This window comes from Oryzias latipes, chromosome 21 (genome assembly GCF_002234675.1).
Source record: "Oryzias latipes chromosome 21, ASM223467v1".
In the NCBI taxonomy this organism is placed as follows: Eukaryota; Metazoa; Chordata; class Actinopteri; order Beloniformes; family Adrianichthyidae; genus Oryzias; species Oryzias latipes.
Window position 1 is genome coordinate 21,592,561 of NC_019879.2, and position 13,789 is coordinate 21,606,349.

Sequence of the window (13,789 nt, forward strand, 5' to 3'; positions counted from 1 at the left end):
AAAATATAATCAAGTTAAAGATAGCTAACATGAATACAAACACAGCATTGAAAGACAAAAATGTAAAAGTTTTTAATACATTTTAGTTACTTACAAAAGTCTAAAAATGCATGCAACAGTATTTATATATATTTTTTATCATGTTAAATAATTAAAAACAAATTATTGCAAAAATATACAAAGGATTTGCATGATTAACAATAGAAAACACAAATATTTATATTTATCTATATACATTTGTTGGTAGAATCCTTACAACAGTTATGTCATTTGCGTTTTCTACGTTTTTTTTTACTTTCTTCTAGTTATTACATAATTTATTTTACTTATCTTAAATGTTTTTTCTCTCCAAATATTATCTCCTCTCAAGCTAAACTGTGTAATAAACACAAAGTTCAACTTTAATTTGAAAGCCCCCTATCAGTGAGGATTGTGGATTTTATATTTAGTCATGTTTTCATATTTATTTGTCAGGTTTTCAGGGTTCTTTCTGTCTTCATTTATGTTGATGATCCTCTTCTGTTTTTCAGGTCATTCTTGTCAGAAAACCGGCTTTGCTTTTCATTTCTTCCTTGTGATTCATTTTGTTCATGTTTAAGTTTATTAAAGTGTTTTGTTTTTTTATGTTACTGCCATTCAGCCTGATCTCCTGGATTCTGGGTTCTACACCACCCATTCCTGACGATACCTCCCAGTAGGTTTTAAATCACAAAGGGTAATATTTTTTTCAATTATGTTTTAGATTTTTTTAATAATTTCTAAATATTAATCCACTGAATAAAATCATTTAACAATTTTGTTACAAATGGCAGGAACAGTGGCAATATTCTTGATATTTTTATTTTCTTACCCATTTAAGAAAGTCAAGGTTTGATTTCTCATGTAAAAGCAGAGAAATGTTGATTTCTGTGGTGTTTTTTTTCCACGTAAAGTTTTTTATTTTACTCGTATGGTGGTTTAAACTTTAAATATAATTCAAATACATGATTTTTGAAGGATGGACAACATCAAACTCTTGCTTACATAAGCTGGTATTTTAATTTATAAACCTGGTATCTGTTCTGTGAAGGGAACACTGCCCTTTTGCAGATGTGTTAAGATATTTAATGTAGCATGAAAATACATGAGGCTGCAGCCAGGTATTTGTCTCCCTCATTTCCTCATAGTTTTCTTTCTTGTGCGCTGAACTTTGTTTGCTTGTTTAGCTGTTACTTTGTAGACGTTCAGCTGATTGGAGCTCCCGTTGTGACTAGTTTATAGTAGGCACCTCTCTTGGCCATAAGTTCATCATGAGTGCCTTGCTCTATGACGACTCCATGAGACATCACAGCTATGATGTCAGCATTCTGGATGGTTGACAGTCGATGAGCAATGACGATGCAGGTGCGTCCTTTTCTGGCCTCATCCAAAGCAGATTGGACGATCTGAAGGAAAACAAAGCACTTGCTGTCCAATCCAATCGAGACCCACACGATGCAGAGATGATGGAAAATGTTTGATTTCTGAGGCTGATTTGTTTTAAAATGGACACAACATACCTGCTCGCTTTCTGTGTCAAGGGCAGAAGTTGCTTCGTCTAAAAGCAAAATCTTGGGGTTCCTGATAATAGCTCTGGCAATAGCAATGCGTTGTTTCTGTCCTCTGGAGAGCTGAGAGCCCTGAGCTCCAACCTGAGTGTCATATTTCTGCAAATTTGTTGAAAAATCAAAAAAAGGTAAGTCTCACTTTTGGAATTGCTTTTCTTAAAATGACCAATTTTATTTTATATTTAAAAAATATTTCATTAGTATCATTTAACAACTATATTTATATGAGCAAACGTATTTCTCAGTAATTCACCTTAAATACAACAAAGAAGCTGACTGAAAAATGTAAAGAATATTCATTAAAAGCCGTGTTTTTCTCAACCCAGCAGAAGTTTTTATATTACTTTCAATGACTTAAATGGCAAATTAAGTTTTCTCTAAAAGTTTTTTTGACTACTTCCTGCATCTCCCATCTATTTTTCATTTTAATCTTTTACCAAGATAATAAAACTCCAATGTTCTAAAATTATTATTTACCCAACCAAGTTTTTTGAGTCATAATAGTTTGACATAAAATGTACCTCTTGTAAATCATAAGCTATTTTCTTGTTAATTGTACTGGTTGATTAAAAAAAAGTGACCTGATTTCTCAGCAGGATTGAATCAATAGACTCACATCTGGCAGAGTCATCACAAAGTCGTGAAGATTAGCCGTCTTTGCCGCCTCTACAATCTCTTCCATGTTAATTCTGTGACTGTTGTCTCCATACTGGATGTTCTCGGCAATGCTGCAGTCAAACAAAACTGGCTCCTGTGACACGATGCCGATCTGAGACCTCAAGAAGGGCACGCTGACAGAATAGGATGGGCGGCCATCAATCAACTGAAAATAAAACATAGTCATTTGGCAATACTTATCTATATGTGGTAAAATTGTGAAAATTAGATGTACTGATTCAAGACGCACCACTTTGCCCTCATCAGGATCGTAGAACCGCTCCAATAACTGAACACCAGTGCTTTTCCCACAACCGCTGCTTCCAACCAGTGCCAATGTTTGGCCCGGCTTCACTGAAACCACCAGGCCTTTCAGCACTTGGGTGTCTGGTCGAGTTGGATATGTAAACTTACAGTTTAGGAACTCTACTTCTCCTTTGAAGTTTTCCTACAAAAGGGAAAATATGAACCTTTATGGGTCATTTGAACACATTTAAATGGCATTTACAGTGGAGAAAACAATTATTTGATCCCTTACTGGTATTGAAGGTTTGCCCACTTAAAAAGAAACTGATAGGCTTTCATGATAGGTTCATTTAAACAGGGAGAGACAGAAAAATCAAGAAGAAAATCAAGAAATTGAATTCAAAGAATTCATAAAAAAAATGATTTGTATTTCATTGAGAGAAGTAAGTATTTGAACCCTCTTTCCGGAATGACCTAGTACTTTGTGGCAAAACCCTTGTTTGCAGCACAGAGGTCAGGTGTTTCTTGTAGTTAATGAGCAGGTATCTGTACAAACTCTTCTTTGCATCCCACCTTTAGATCATTCAGATTTGGTGGATGTAGATGGGAACTCTGAGCTTCAGCTATGCTTCTTCAGCTATTTCTTGGTTGTCTTGGATGTATATTTTGGGTCATTGCCCTTTTGGAAGACCCATCCACCACCCATTTTAAGCCTCCTGGCATGAGGGAAGAAGGTTTTTATTCAGGATTTGACAATCGATGGCTCTGTGGCCCTGTGCAGAAAAACAAACCCAAAGCATGATGTTTCCACTTCCATGCTTTGACAGTGGGGATGGTGTTCTTGGGGTCAAAGGCAGCATTTCTCTTCCTCCAAACGTGACGGTTGAGTTGATACCAAAGAGATCCATTTTAGTCTCATCTGACCAGAGCTCCTTCTCCCAATCCCTCTCTAAATCATGAAGGCCTTCAGTGACAAACCACAGGCGGGTCTCTCCATATGCCTTCCAAAGCAGGACTTTGTGAGTACTGATATTAAACTATTGCTGTGTCAAGTATTACCAATGGTTTTTTAAGTGACTGTGGTGCTTTAAAATCCTCAACTAACTACATAACTAGTTGTTTTAGGCCCATTTCTCAGTATTCTCATAATCATTGAAAAAAAACACCAAACACCAGGTGAGCTCTTGTTTGGAGCCATAGACCTATGTATGTGGATTGATGATCATGTTGTAATTCTTGTATTTTGGCACCAACAGTTTTCACCTTAACCCCCCCCCCAGCTTCTGGCTGATGGTTTTGTTGTCCATTCTGGTCTCATGCAGGTTCGCAATCTTCTCTCTTAAATCCACTGGAAGCTCCTTGGGCTTTCCCATGTTGGAACATTTGGAGTCTGACTGATTGATTCTGTGGACTGGTGTCTTTTCTCCAGGTGATTACTTTAAACAGGTGTCTTTTCTCCTGGGGAGAGGTTGATTAGGCGAGTCTAATGGTCTGTGTGAACCAGAACTCTTCATGGTTACAAGGGGATTAAATACTTGTTCCCCTCAATAAAATGCAAATAAAGTCTTGCCAATTCTTTGTGATTTTCCATCTCTCACTGTTTAAATGAACCTACCGTTAGACTATAAGTTCCTTTTTAATTGGGAAAACCTAGAAGCAGCAAGGGATCAAATACTTTCTTCCTCCACTGTAAAATTCACTCACCCATTTCTCTCCATCTGTGTGGCTGATCTTTGGAACTCTGTCCAACAGTTTGAAAAACTGAGCGGCTGCAGTTTTGGCTTTTGCGTAATCAGGAGTGAAGGAGGAGGCTCTTCCCAGGGCCGTCCCACTGATCACCACAGCCGAAATCACCCTAAAGAGACGGTAAACAGTCTAAATGTCTGACAAAGAACCATTCGAAAATGTGCCACAAAAGCATTACCAACCTAAAAACCAGCATGTACTGTAGCCCCTCAGCTCTGACCAGGTAGCCCCCAAACCTAAATGAAGCAGCGTATGCCATGAAGATGACACACTGAGTTAAGCCGAAACAGAGCCCATAGATGTTGGCCCTCTTCTTGGCAGATTTATATGGGAGCTCTAGTTTCTCCTCGAATGATTCCACAAAGGAGCGCTCTTTGGTCAACCCTGCAACAGTCCGAATGTTGCCAAGAGCCTCACTGGAGACCTGTGAAGGAAAGACCAATCGCAGCTGTCTCATGTGAGCCAACATGGAGAATGTACTGATTTCACGAAGGTGATGCTCACCCGACCAGCAGCCTCCATGGCTTTTTTATCTTCTTTTGCAAAACCTGTCAACATTTTGGCTTGGAATACACCTGACAGGCCAATGAGTGGGAGGAAGCCCAGGATTACCAATGTTAGTTTCCAGCTGAAGTAAAATGCGATGATGAAGGAGGCTCCAATGCTGGTCAGTGAGTTGATGATCATGCCAATCTGAGAACCGGTTGCCTGCAGAAACATTTACAGTTACATGCCAAACAAAACCGTGTTTACTCACAATTTCATAAGTATGTTTGAGCTTTTATGTGCAGCTCACCCCCTGGACCATGGATGCATCTGTGGCCAGTCTGGTGGTCAGAGCTCCAGGACTGTTTTCAGGGTCGTCAAACCATCCGATTTCCTGTTTTAGCATGGCCTGGAAGCCCACTTTTCTTAGACGGCGGGTCAGCAGCTCTCCAGACTTAGCAAAAGAAAATCCCTGAACGATACGCAACTGAGTCAACCAACATGAAAAAAAAGTTGACATAAAGATCTCACATAAAATAATTTTTATGAAAAAGTTTTTTTTTAAGTATGTTAGGTTTTTAAGTTTGTTTTTACTTACCCTTTTTAACTCTTAAAAATTTAGTTAGCCACAATAAGAAGTAATTAATTGGAATCTGAGCCTAAAGGACCTTTTTTGAAATACAATTCAAGACTCTGTTTCTCAAAGAAAAATGAAAAATAAATACAAGCAACTTCTAATAATCCTCCTTTTTTAATTGTAAAAATTCAGACATTTCCTCCTTTTTTTGTATTTAAGTTTTCTTTGTCTGTATGGCAAATGAAATTCTTTTAATAGGAAGAAAAAAAACTTTAATCTACAATAAGAACTACAATTTTAAAGTTTCACAGTGTTTCGTTTAATATTTAGGAAAATAAGAGTGGAAAATGTTCAAAAATGAAGGGCACACATTATATTTAGAGAACACTCTACCACATAGAATTATTTTCTAAGAAACCTGGTTGTGATTTTTACTTCGTATGTTGCTATTTTTAGCAGATACACCATAAAAATGACATTACTACGAAGTTCCATGTTTTTCTTCAAGTTAACTTGACGCTTTTTAAGCTACATGGATTTACCATACCAGTTTAAATCAGTGCTGTCCAGAATTCCAGCATCAATGCTAAATCATTAACATTTTATTGAAGGTTTTGTTTTTGGAAAAAATTTTGTAGTTTTAAAATGTTTATAGTGTTGGTTGTGCTTTATTTTTTAAATAATTCATTTCCTGTCAACTCCTTTTTAAGTTGATGAAAATAACATAATAACAAACTGAACAAAAAATAATTTGACTTAATAGTGTTTAAATTCATATTAGTTAGGGTCTGATTGTGCTGGATTTTACTGGTGCATCTAACAAAGAAAAACACTCAACCAGCTTTTTATTCCAAAAAATGTCATTTTGAAAATTAGACGTTTAAAGTGTTTAATAATAATAATAATAATAATGGATTGGATTTTTCTGCGCTTTTCCAGACACTCAAAGCGCTTACATTGTGTCCATTATTCAGTCACTCCTCATTCATACTTGGTGATGGTAAGCTACTAATGTAGCCACAGCTGCCCTGGGGCAGACTGACAGAGGCGTGGCTGCCATTTCGCGCCTACGGCCCCTCTGACCATCACCGGGATCATTCATACACATTCACACACCAGTGGAGCCACACTGGAGGCAAGGAGGGTGAACTGTCTTGCCCAAGGACACAACGACATTTGGCTGGTGGGAGTGGGGATCGAACCGCCAACCGTTCGATCATTTAATTGTTTAATAGGTTAAATGATTCTTCGATATACAATGAGTGGGAAATTTGAGTTATGTTAAAGGTTGTTACAGTTTTCAGTGGAACTCAATATTTTTTTACAGAATTATCCAAACGGTTTTTAAATTTTTGGGGGGAAAAAGTTTTCACTTGTTTTCATTCCTGTACAAACTATCTATCTTGTGATGTATAGGTGACTTGGCAGGTAATAATTAATGCATTATGCGAATGTAAATTAAAATGTCAAGGAAAAATACCTGAATAAACTGGGAAAAGAAGCTGATCACAGCCACAACACAGAACAAAAGGCAAATCCCATTTATCTGCCTCCTCTGCTCATCCAGGTCGGGGATGGAAAAAGTCTGTAAAACACAACACAGAAACCAGTCCAAACAAACCAGTTTGACTTGTACCGGTGAGCATACTGTAGATTCATCACTGTATGGCCGCTCACCCCAAGAATCTGGCTGAACAGGACGGCATAGATTGGGTTGACTGAGCCATTGATGGCAGCTCCCAGTGAGCCCAGCAGCATGTACGGCCATTCAGGCTGGTTGTACTTCAGGATTCGTGCAACTGAAGCAGATTCCTTATGCTCATCTGCGTCCTTTTCAAGACTCTGCCAACAAATCCAGCATGTGTTAGATAAAATAGAGGGGGATTGAGTTAGCACGCTGCATTGCATGAACAGCATCCGCTTTACATTTTCTGCTGGAGTGTCCACGTCTGAAGCGATCTTGAGGCTGCCTGACACAAAGTCAGGGACAAAATCACTTGACAGTTTGCTCTGAGATCGCAGCCGCACCGAGCTCCTGCAGAGGTTTGAGTAAAAGTAGAATATTTTTTATTTCCAGTTCCATAATCAGCTATGTGTGCATGATCTGTATTCATTACCTCACACTGGATCTGCAGCTGGAGCGTTTAAAATCCCCCAGTTTAAAACCAATTTCCTCTTCAGATTCTTCACTAATCTCATCTAGAAGTAAAAAGAACTAATGTTTTCATTTTTTGTTTTACTTTCCAAACAAACTCATGACCGTTTAAGGAAGGCATACCTCCTTTTATTATTTTGGCATTAGCTTTGAGGATGACACACATGCTTGTTGCTGACCTCAGACTTAAAGGAATTTCAGGGGTTTTACAGAAGCTTGCGGAAGTAGTATGGTGACATGCGGAAGTTCAATGAAACTTTAAGACCAAAGGAAATCTAACTTGAGTCCCCAGTAAACTTAAATTACAGTGATTTCAGTTTCACTTTCAAAATGGCCAACAAGGAACAACAATAAACCAAATAGTAACCTGTCCCCTGCAGCCTGTGAAGCTTGTAAACGACAATCATGTCTTTTAACTGTTTCACTGTTTAAAAATGTTTCCAATATTGCGAGATTCTTGAGATTGTTGTTTGTTTGTTTTTTGGCACTGTTTATGTCAGAAGACTAAATCATTATAAATTACAGTTTCCTATTAATTTGTCATTATATAAGGATTGTGGATTAGTTGGTTTGATAGCATTACTGTGGTCTAGAAGCCTTTTCCCCCCCCTAATAGGTTATCATGTTAGGGTCTAGTATTTTCTTTTTAAATAGTATTCGCTAATTACAAGGAACACCATCTCTAAGCTGCGCGTGAAATTTTCCATTCTCAGCAGCACAAACAGCCGGCTTGAGGAAAATTTTACCTGGAGACTGAAATTTTCCCTGGGCTTCTGGCTACAACACGAGACTGAAGCATGCGCCTGTTCAAGCATGTGCTCCATGCTTGACATTCTACACGATTTGACGCCATGTGGGAAGTGTTGCAAAAGTTTCAAATGCTCTGCATTGTAATTGTGACCAACATTTGTTGGTTTCCATCCTTTAGGTCTCTGTGTTTTATTAGAACATATCATTTTGTTCACTTTTTCCCCAGGTTTGGACTGATTAGTTTTTCTTTTGGTCGCCTGAAATCAGTGCACACAAATTTCTGTCATTGTGATTAAAAGTTGCTGTTTTTCCCACAACATATTACCTTTTTTTGAACTAATCAGTCAACGGCATTAAAACAAACTCAATGGGATAGTAAAACTTGTGTGATTTGCCTCTTGTGGCTCACCCTGAGCTGTGTTAGAAGATCCTTGGTTCTGTAGGGTGACGAGGGTGAAGTAGACACCCTTCCTTTCCAGCAGCTCCCTGTGAGTTCCTTTCTCCACCGCCCGTCCATGCTCAAACCCAACAATCACGTCTGCACTTCGAATTGTGGAAAGTCGATGTGCCACAGAGATTGTTGTCCTTTCTGTGTGTACCTGCAAAATTAGAAACATGTTTTTTCCCCATTTGTGTTTAATACATGCAGCTTTCAGACAGTCACTCACTTTATTCAAGGCTTCCTGCACAGTGGCTTCGCTCTCATTGTCTAGGGCAGATGTGGCCATGTCGAGCAGAAGGATCCTTGGCTTTCGAACAAGAGCCCGAGCGATGGCGATCCTCTGTTTCTGTCCTCCACTCATCTGGCCTCCACCCTCACCCACCAGAGTGTCAAATTTCTGCAGAGAAAATGTTCAAAATGACTGTATCTGAACCCTGTTGCTGTGGTTTTGCTGCATTTTCTGTTAGCATACTTGGGGTAAATCCATAATAAAATGATAAGCATTAGCTTCTCTCGTTGCCTGGATGATGTCTTCCATTGTAACTCCAGGTCGGCCATATCGGATGTTCTCAGCGATGGTTGTAGCAAACAGTACTGGCTCCTGCTCCACAATGCCAATGAGAGAGCGGAGCCACTGAATGTTTAGAGAGCGGAGATCATGGCCATCCAAAGTCACCTGAGGATGTGGTGTTTGTTCAGAGAAGTTACAATAAAGCTTTGAAAAGTACAATTTTGCTTGTATGTGACCTCAGTTTATTACCATTCCTTCCTTCGGATCATAAAATCTCTGGATCAGCTGGACAGCTGAGGTCTTTCCAGATCCACTTGGCCCAACAAAAGCAGTTGTTTCTCCAGCTTTGATGTGTAGGTTTAGATCATCCAAAATCTGTAAACAGGTCACTTTAAATAATAAAAACAAAACAAAGACATTGTAAAAGGATCCTTACCTTTATGTCTGGTCGAGATGGATAGTAGAAAGTGACGTTGTGGAACTCAATATCACCCTTGATTTTGTCGAGTTTGTAGCCGTCCTCTGACAAACAGTCAATCTCTGGTTCCTGTAAACGAAGCAACAGACATTTATTTATTAGTTTAAGACACATTTTGTTCTAACCATGTCTAGATGTGATTATCTTTCAAGCTCCTCACCCTATCAATGGTTTCAAAGACGGTCTTTGCTGCTGCGCGTCCAGAGGCGAAAGCCTCTAAACACGGAGCGGCCTGACCCAGGTTTGTAGCAGCTATGAGTACGCCAAAGAAAACCTGGAAGTGGAAACAGAAACCCCAACATACAGATGTTTTAATCAACCTCACCAAAAAAGAAACCAAACACAAAAACACATTTTTTATGACTTTCTCACCAAGAACAAAGCAATCAGCTAAATTGACATTCTTACTGAGGTATATTTGCGAACGTGAAGAGAAAATTGCAGAAAAAAATGTTTCATGTAATCGATTGATGGTTTAGCTAAGCGCAAAAACAACAGCTGACCTTTGAAATGTATTGTTTGGCAAAATAAATGTTCATCAATTGCTTAGAACAGGGGGCTGCTTCCTTGAGGCTCCGCAGCCACATGCGACTCTTTTATTCTTCCATTGTAACTCTGATTTGAAGAGAAATGCTTACACTTTGAATAAATCATACGTTTTCTCATCAGAGCACCTTTCTTTCACATAACTCAGTCACAGTTTAGTGTCTTACACAGAGGATGTAAAATTTGGAACAGTCTTCCTTCCTCTTTCAAAGAACTTTCACAAACTCAGTTTAAAAAAGCTCTCTTCTTAAAAATTACCCCAGGAATCAAACCCTGGATGGTAGCCCTTCACCTTAGCAACCGAAGTGTGGGGGTTGCCACATGTGAACCCCCTTGTGGGTTATTGGCAACCATCTATCCTCATAATCTATCACATCCGCATTTTTGTACATTCTGTTTTTATTTAATTTTTTTTTTAATTGTTTAATCTAAATGGCAAAGTAGGATTTTATGGCTTTGTTTGAGTTTTGGTCCATATGAAACCTACCCAAATCGGCTCTTTTAGCATTAAAGGTTGCAGATCCCTGGCTTATAAGTACATGTTTAGACTAACTATGGAGAAAGCTTTAATTTCACTAACCTGAATGAGATTACCAGGAGACAGCTCTTTGCTGTCAATGACCAGCTTGGATCCATACCAGAAGGCTAAAGCATAACAGAGGAAGATGATGCACCACAGGTACCCTTGAAAAACTCCAATGATCGAGCCCTTCTTCACTCCCCAGTTCTGAGCCTCTACCAGGTTTCTGTCGTACCTGTTGCACAGTTCACATTTAAGGTAATTTCTGATGAAGCCATGATTGTGCGTTATGTTATGGGATACCTCTCAGCTTCCTTTTCTTCCCCACCAAACGCTGCAACAGTTCTGATGGATGACAGCACCTCGTCCGCCACAGCGCCCGCCTTTGCGTAGGCCTTCAGCTCTCTTCCTGTCAACCTGGCCACAGCCTGTGCAGAGAAATAATAATTTACAAAAACAAGTGTCATGTACAACAATGTAGTTCTAAACATAAAAAAATCTTGTCTTCTTACCATGGCCATGAGTCCAGCTCCCATTCCTATCAGGGGGCTGACTGCTACGACCACCAATGTTAGCTTCCACCCTCCGATAAATCCCACCATGAAGCCAAAAATAAAGGTGGAGATCCTCTCAATGAAAATAGAAACCTGATCGGCGATGGCGTTGCTAATCTTGTTAATATCACTTCGATGGAACAGAGAGCAAACATTCAGACAAAACCTATGACAGTTGATCTGAAGAAGGTTGAGAACTCCAACGTACTCAGAAATCCTGGTGTTGAGTTCACCCACAGAGTTGCAGTCGAACCACCCAATCTCCATCTGCATCACTCTTCTGAAGTACGTTTTTCTGATTCTCTGAGTTTGTCTTGCAGCTGCTGACACCCAGAACATGATCTAAATGATGATACAGGAGGATATTTATACACGACTGAGGCAACTCGTCGTTACTTAGTGCAGTGCAAACTAAAACACTCACCTGGAAGTAACTAACAAGCAGAACTCCTGACCCTATGCCGATATAGTAATATGCAAACTGGGTCATCTGGCCCTCAATGTTCACTCTAAAAAACAAAAGGATGGGTTAACAAAAACAGCTGCCTCTTGCTGCAAAATCCATCCCCACAACAGCACAGTCAGGACTCACCCACAGGTCACCGTTTGGTTGTCAGTTGTTTCATAAATGGAACCGTTTATCCAATAGATGGTGTCGTTTAAGCATTCCTTGTTTGGGTCTTTAAGCTCCTGCACCTCGAGCTCATAAGCCACAAATGTGTCTGTCATCATGCCGTAGACCAGCAGCATGAGTGGTGTGGCGGCGCCGTGGATGAGGGCACAAAAGCCGCCGACCACCATCATCACTGTGTCCCTCCCGGTGGCGAATCGATACTTGGAGAGATAATTTAATACAATTAGTGGTAAATCACTAATCACTAATTACATCAACTATGATATAAAAGTGTGGTGTGTTAGCCACAAATATATATTTTAAAGTACCAGTTGAAAGTATCCAACACTCAGTGCATTTTCCTTTTTCTTTTTATTTCTGAAAAACAAAATGTATTCATATATTTGCAGAAAAATCTTCAAACCTTTACTGTGCTTAACATTAAATCAATGAAAAGAAACTCACTTGTTTTCACCGTCTGATAAAAAAAAAGAAAGAGTATTGTTCATTTATTCTAGCTTTGTAAACACGAGTTAACTTTATGAAAAGTGTGTGTTTTTTAGGTTTACAACATAAAGCCGCTCACACACCTTCCTTATTTGCCTTTCGAATGTCAGATTTCTTCATTTTTCCTCTTTGACTCAGGCAGCTGTCTCACCTAGCAAGAAAAGTGAAGAAAAAAAATAACACCATGTCAACTAGACATTAATGGTTCCTTCAAACTAATTTAGTTTTGTAAAATAACAGGAAACAGCTAAAAATTACCATTTAAAATTCAGTTAAACTAAAATAATACAGAATACATGATGAAGAATGTAAGTGTACAGTACCTGGCTTTCTCCAAGAATCCACTGGCAAAGCTAAAAGTCAACACATGGTCTTATATTGTATTATCAGGGTGAACTATGACTTTTTTGTCCCATTATCTACACCTCAATTAGCCTGATAAGGGTTGTGTCAGCCCTGGTTCATCCCAGACAGCATATTTTTGTGCAAATAAACTAAAGTTATTTGCACAACAAACAATCAACGTTTGCTTAAAAACTGTTTTTTTTGTCTAGGAGTTTGACATCTGTAAATAAAAAAATAAAAAAAGTCGAAGTTACAGAAAAAAGTACATTCAATGGGATAACAGAATTTAGTTCTTATCAATAGTGGTTGTAAAATGAGTGCAGTGACTGCAAGGTCATTGATTGGGGTCTTGAGGTAACTACGTTTTTATGCAGAACAACTAAATATTTTTGCTTTATTGTTAAAAATAAAATGTATGCATCCTAGTAATTAAAAGCTGGTGGTTCATATGAAATACATATTCAAAAACATCCCCGTCAAATTCACCACAGAGAAGGATGTATTAACCCTTATAGTCTCCTGGGAGACCATCCACATTACAATGTACAAGGATTTTAGGAAACATTTTACATATTTGTCATACTTTGGACAGATTTAGGCCATATATAGGCTATAAATCTCTTATAATGACAAAAACTTTCTTATGGTTCCAGATTGATTGCTTTAGTTAAAAATGAAGCATCTGAAGATTTTTTAACAAATAAGTAATTTTATTATAAATGGTACGATAACAGCCGCAGATTGAGAGGTTTATTGAAATTCTAAATAGCAAAAAAAATGTTTTCTTAAAAACAGACATTAGAGTGTTGTAATCAACTACCGGTAGTTCTTGAGAGGTTAATGACCGTGAGTGCAAATTAGTTTATAGTTTGTTCACCAAGTATTATTCACAGAGCTGATCATTGATTGGGAGAAGGATTAATGATGTAACAGCTTCTTGAACAGTAAGATCTTGGTGTTCTCCTGCATTTAAATGTCTGACATGTGACAGTTCAATGTTTAGATCAGGTTAAAACAAGTTACAATGTGGGACATTTTCATTATTTTACACACTAGAAGAAGTCATCAGG

The 13,789-nt window shown here is 38.5% G+C and overlaps 1 protein-coding gene across 1 annotated transcript; it reads right to left on the reverse strand.

The window, feature by feature from the left end:
* Positions 1 to 47: 47 nt before the first annotated feature.
* abcb11 (ATP binding cassette subfamily B member 11) lies at positions 48 to 12,935 on the reverse strand. The gene is made up of 27 exons (XM_011489904.3): positions 12,458 to 12,935; positions 12,333 to 12,345; positions 12,197 to 12,245; positions 11,847 to 12,088; positions 11,679 to 11,763; positions 11,463 to 11,596; positions 11,213 to 11,384; positions 11,004 to 11,128; positions 10,761 to 10,935; positions 9,795 to 9,908; positions 9,593 to 9,703; positions 9,406 to 9,531; positions 9,118 to 9,321; positions 8,872 to 9,042; positions 8,613 to 8,802; positions 7,416 to 7,497; positions 7,225 to 7,333; positions 6,976 to 7,140; positions 6,779 to 6,883; positions 5,032 to 5,193; positions 4,740 to 4,943; positions 4,418 to 4,659; positions 4,194 to 4,344; positions 2,494 to 2,691; positions 2,203 to 2,409; positions 1,539 to 1,685; positions 48 to 1,424 (listed from the first exon to the last, which is right to left on the reverse strand). The coding sequence occupies exons 1-27, from the start codon at positions 12,492 to 12,494 to the stop codon at positions 1,224 to 1,226; spliced, it is 3,921 nt and encodes a 1,306-aa protein (XP_011488206.1). The 5' UTR covers positions 12,495 to 12,935; the 3' UTR covers positions 48 to 1,223.
* Between the last annotated feature and the right edge of the window lie 854 nt (positions 12,936 to 13,789).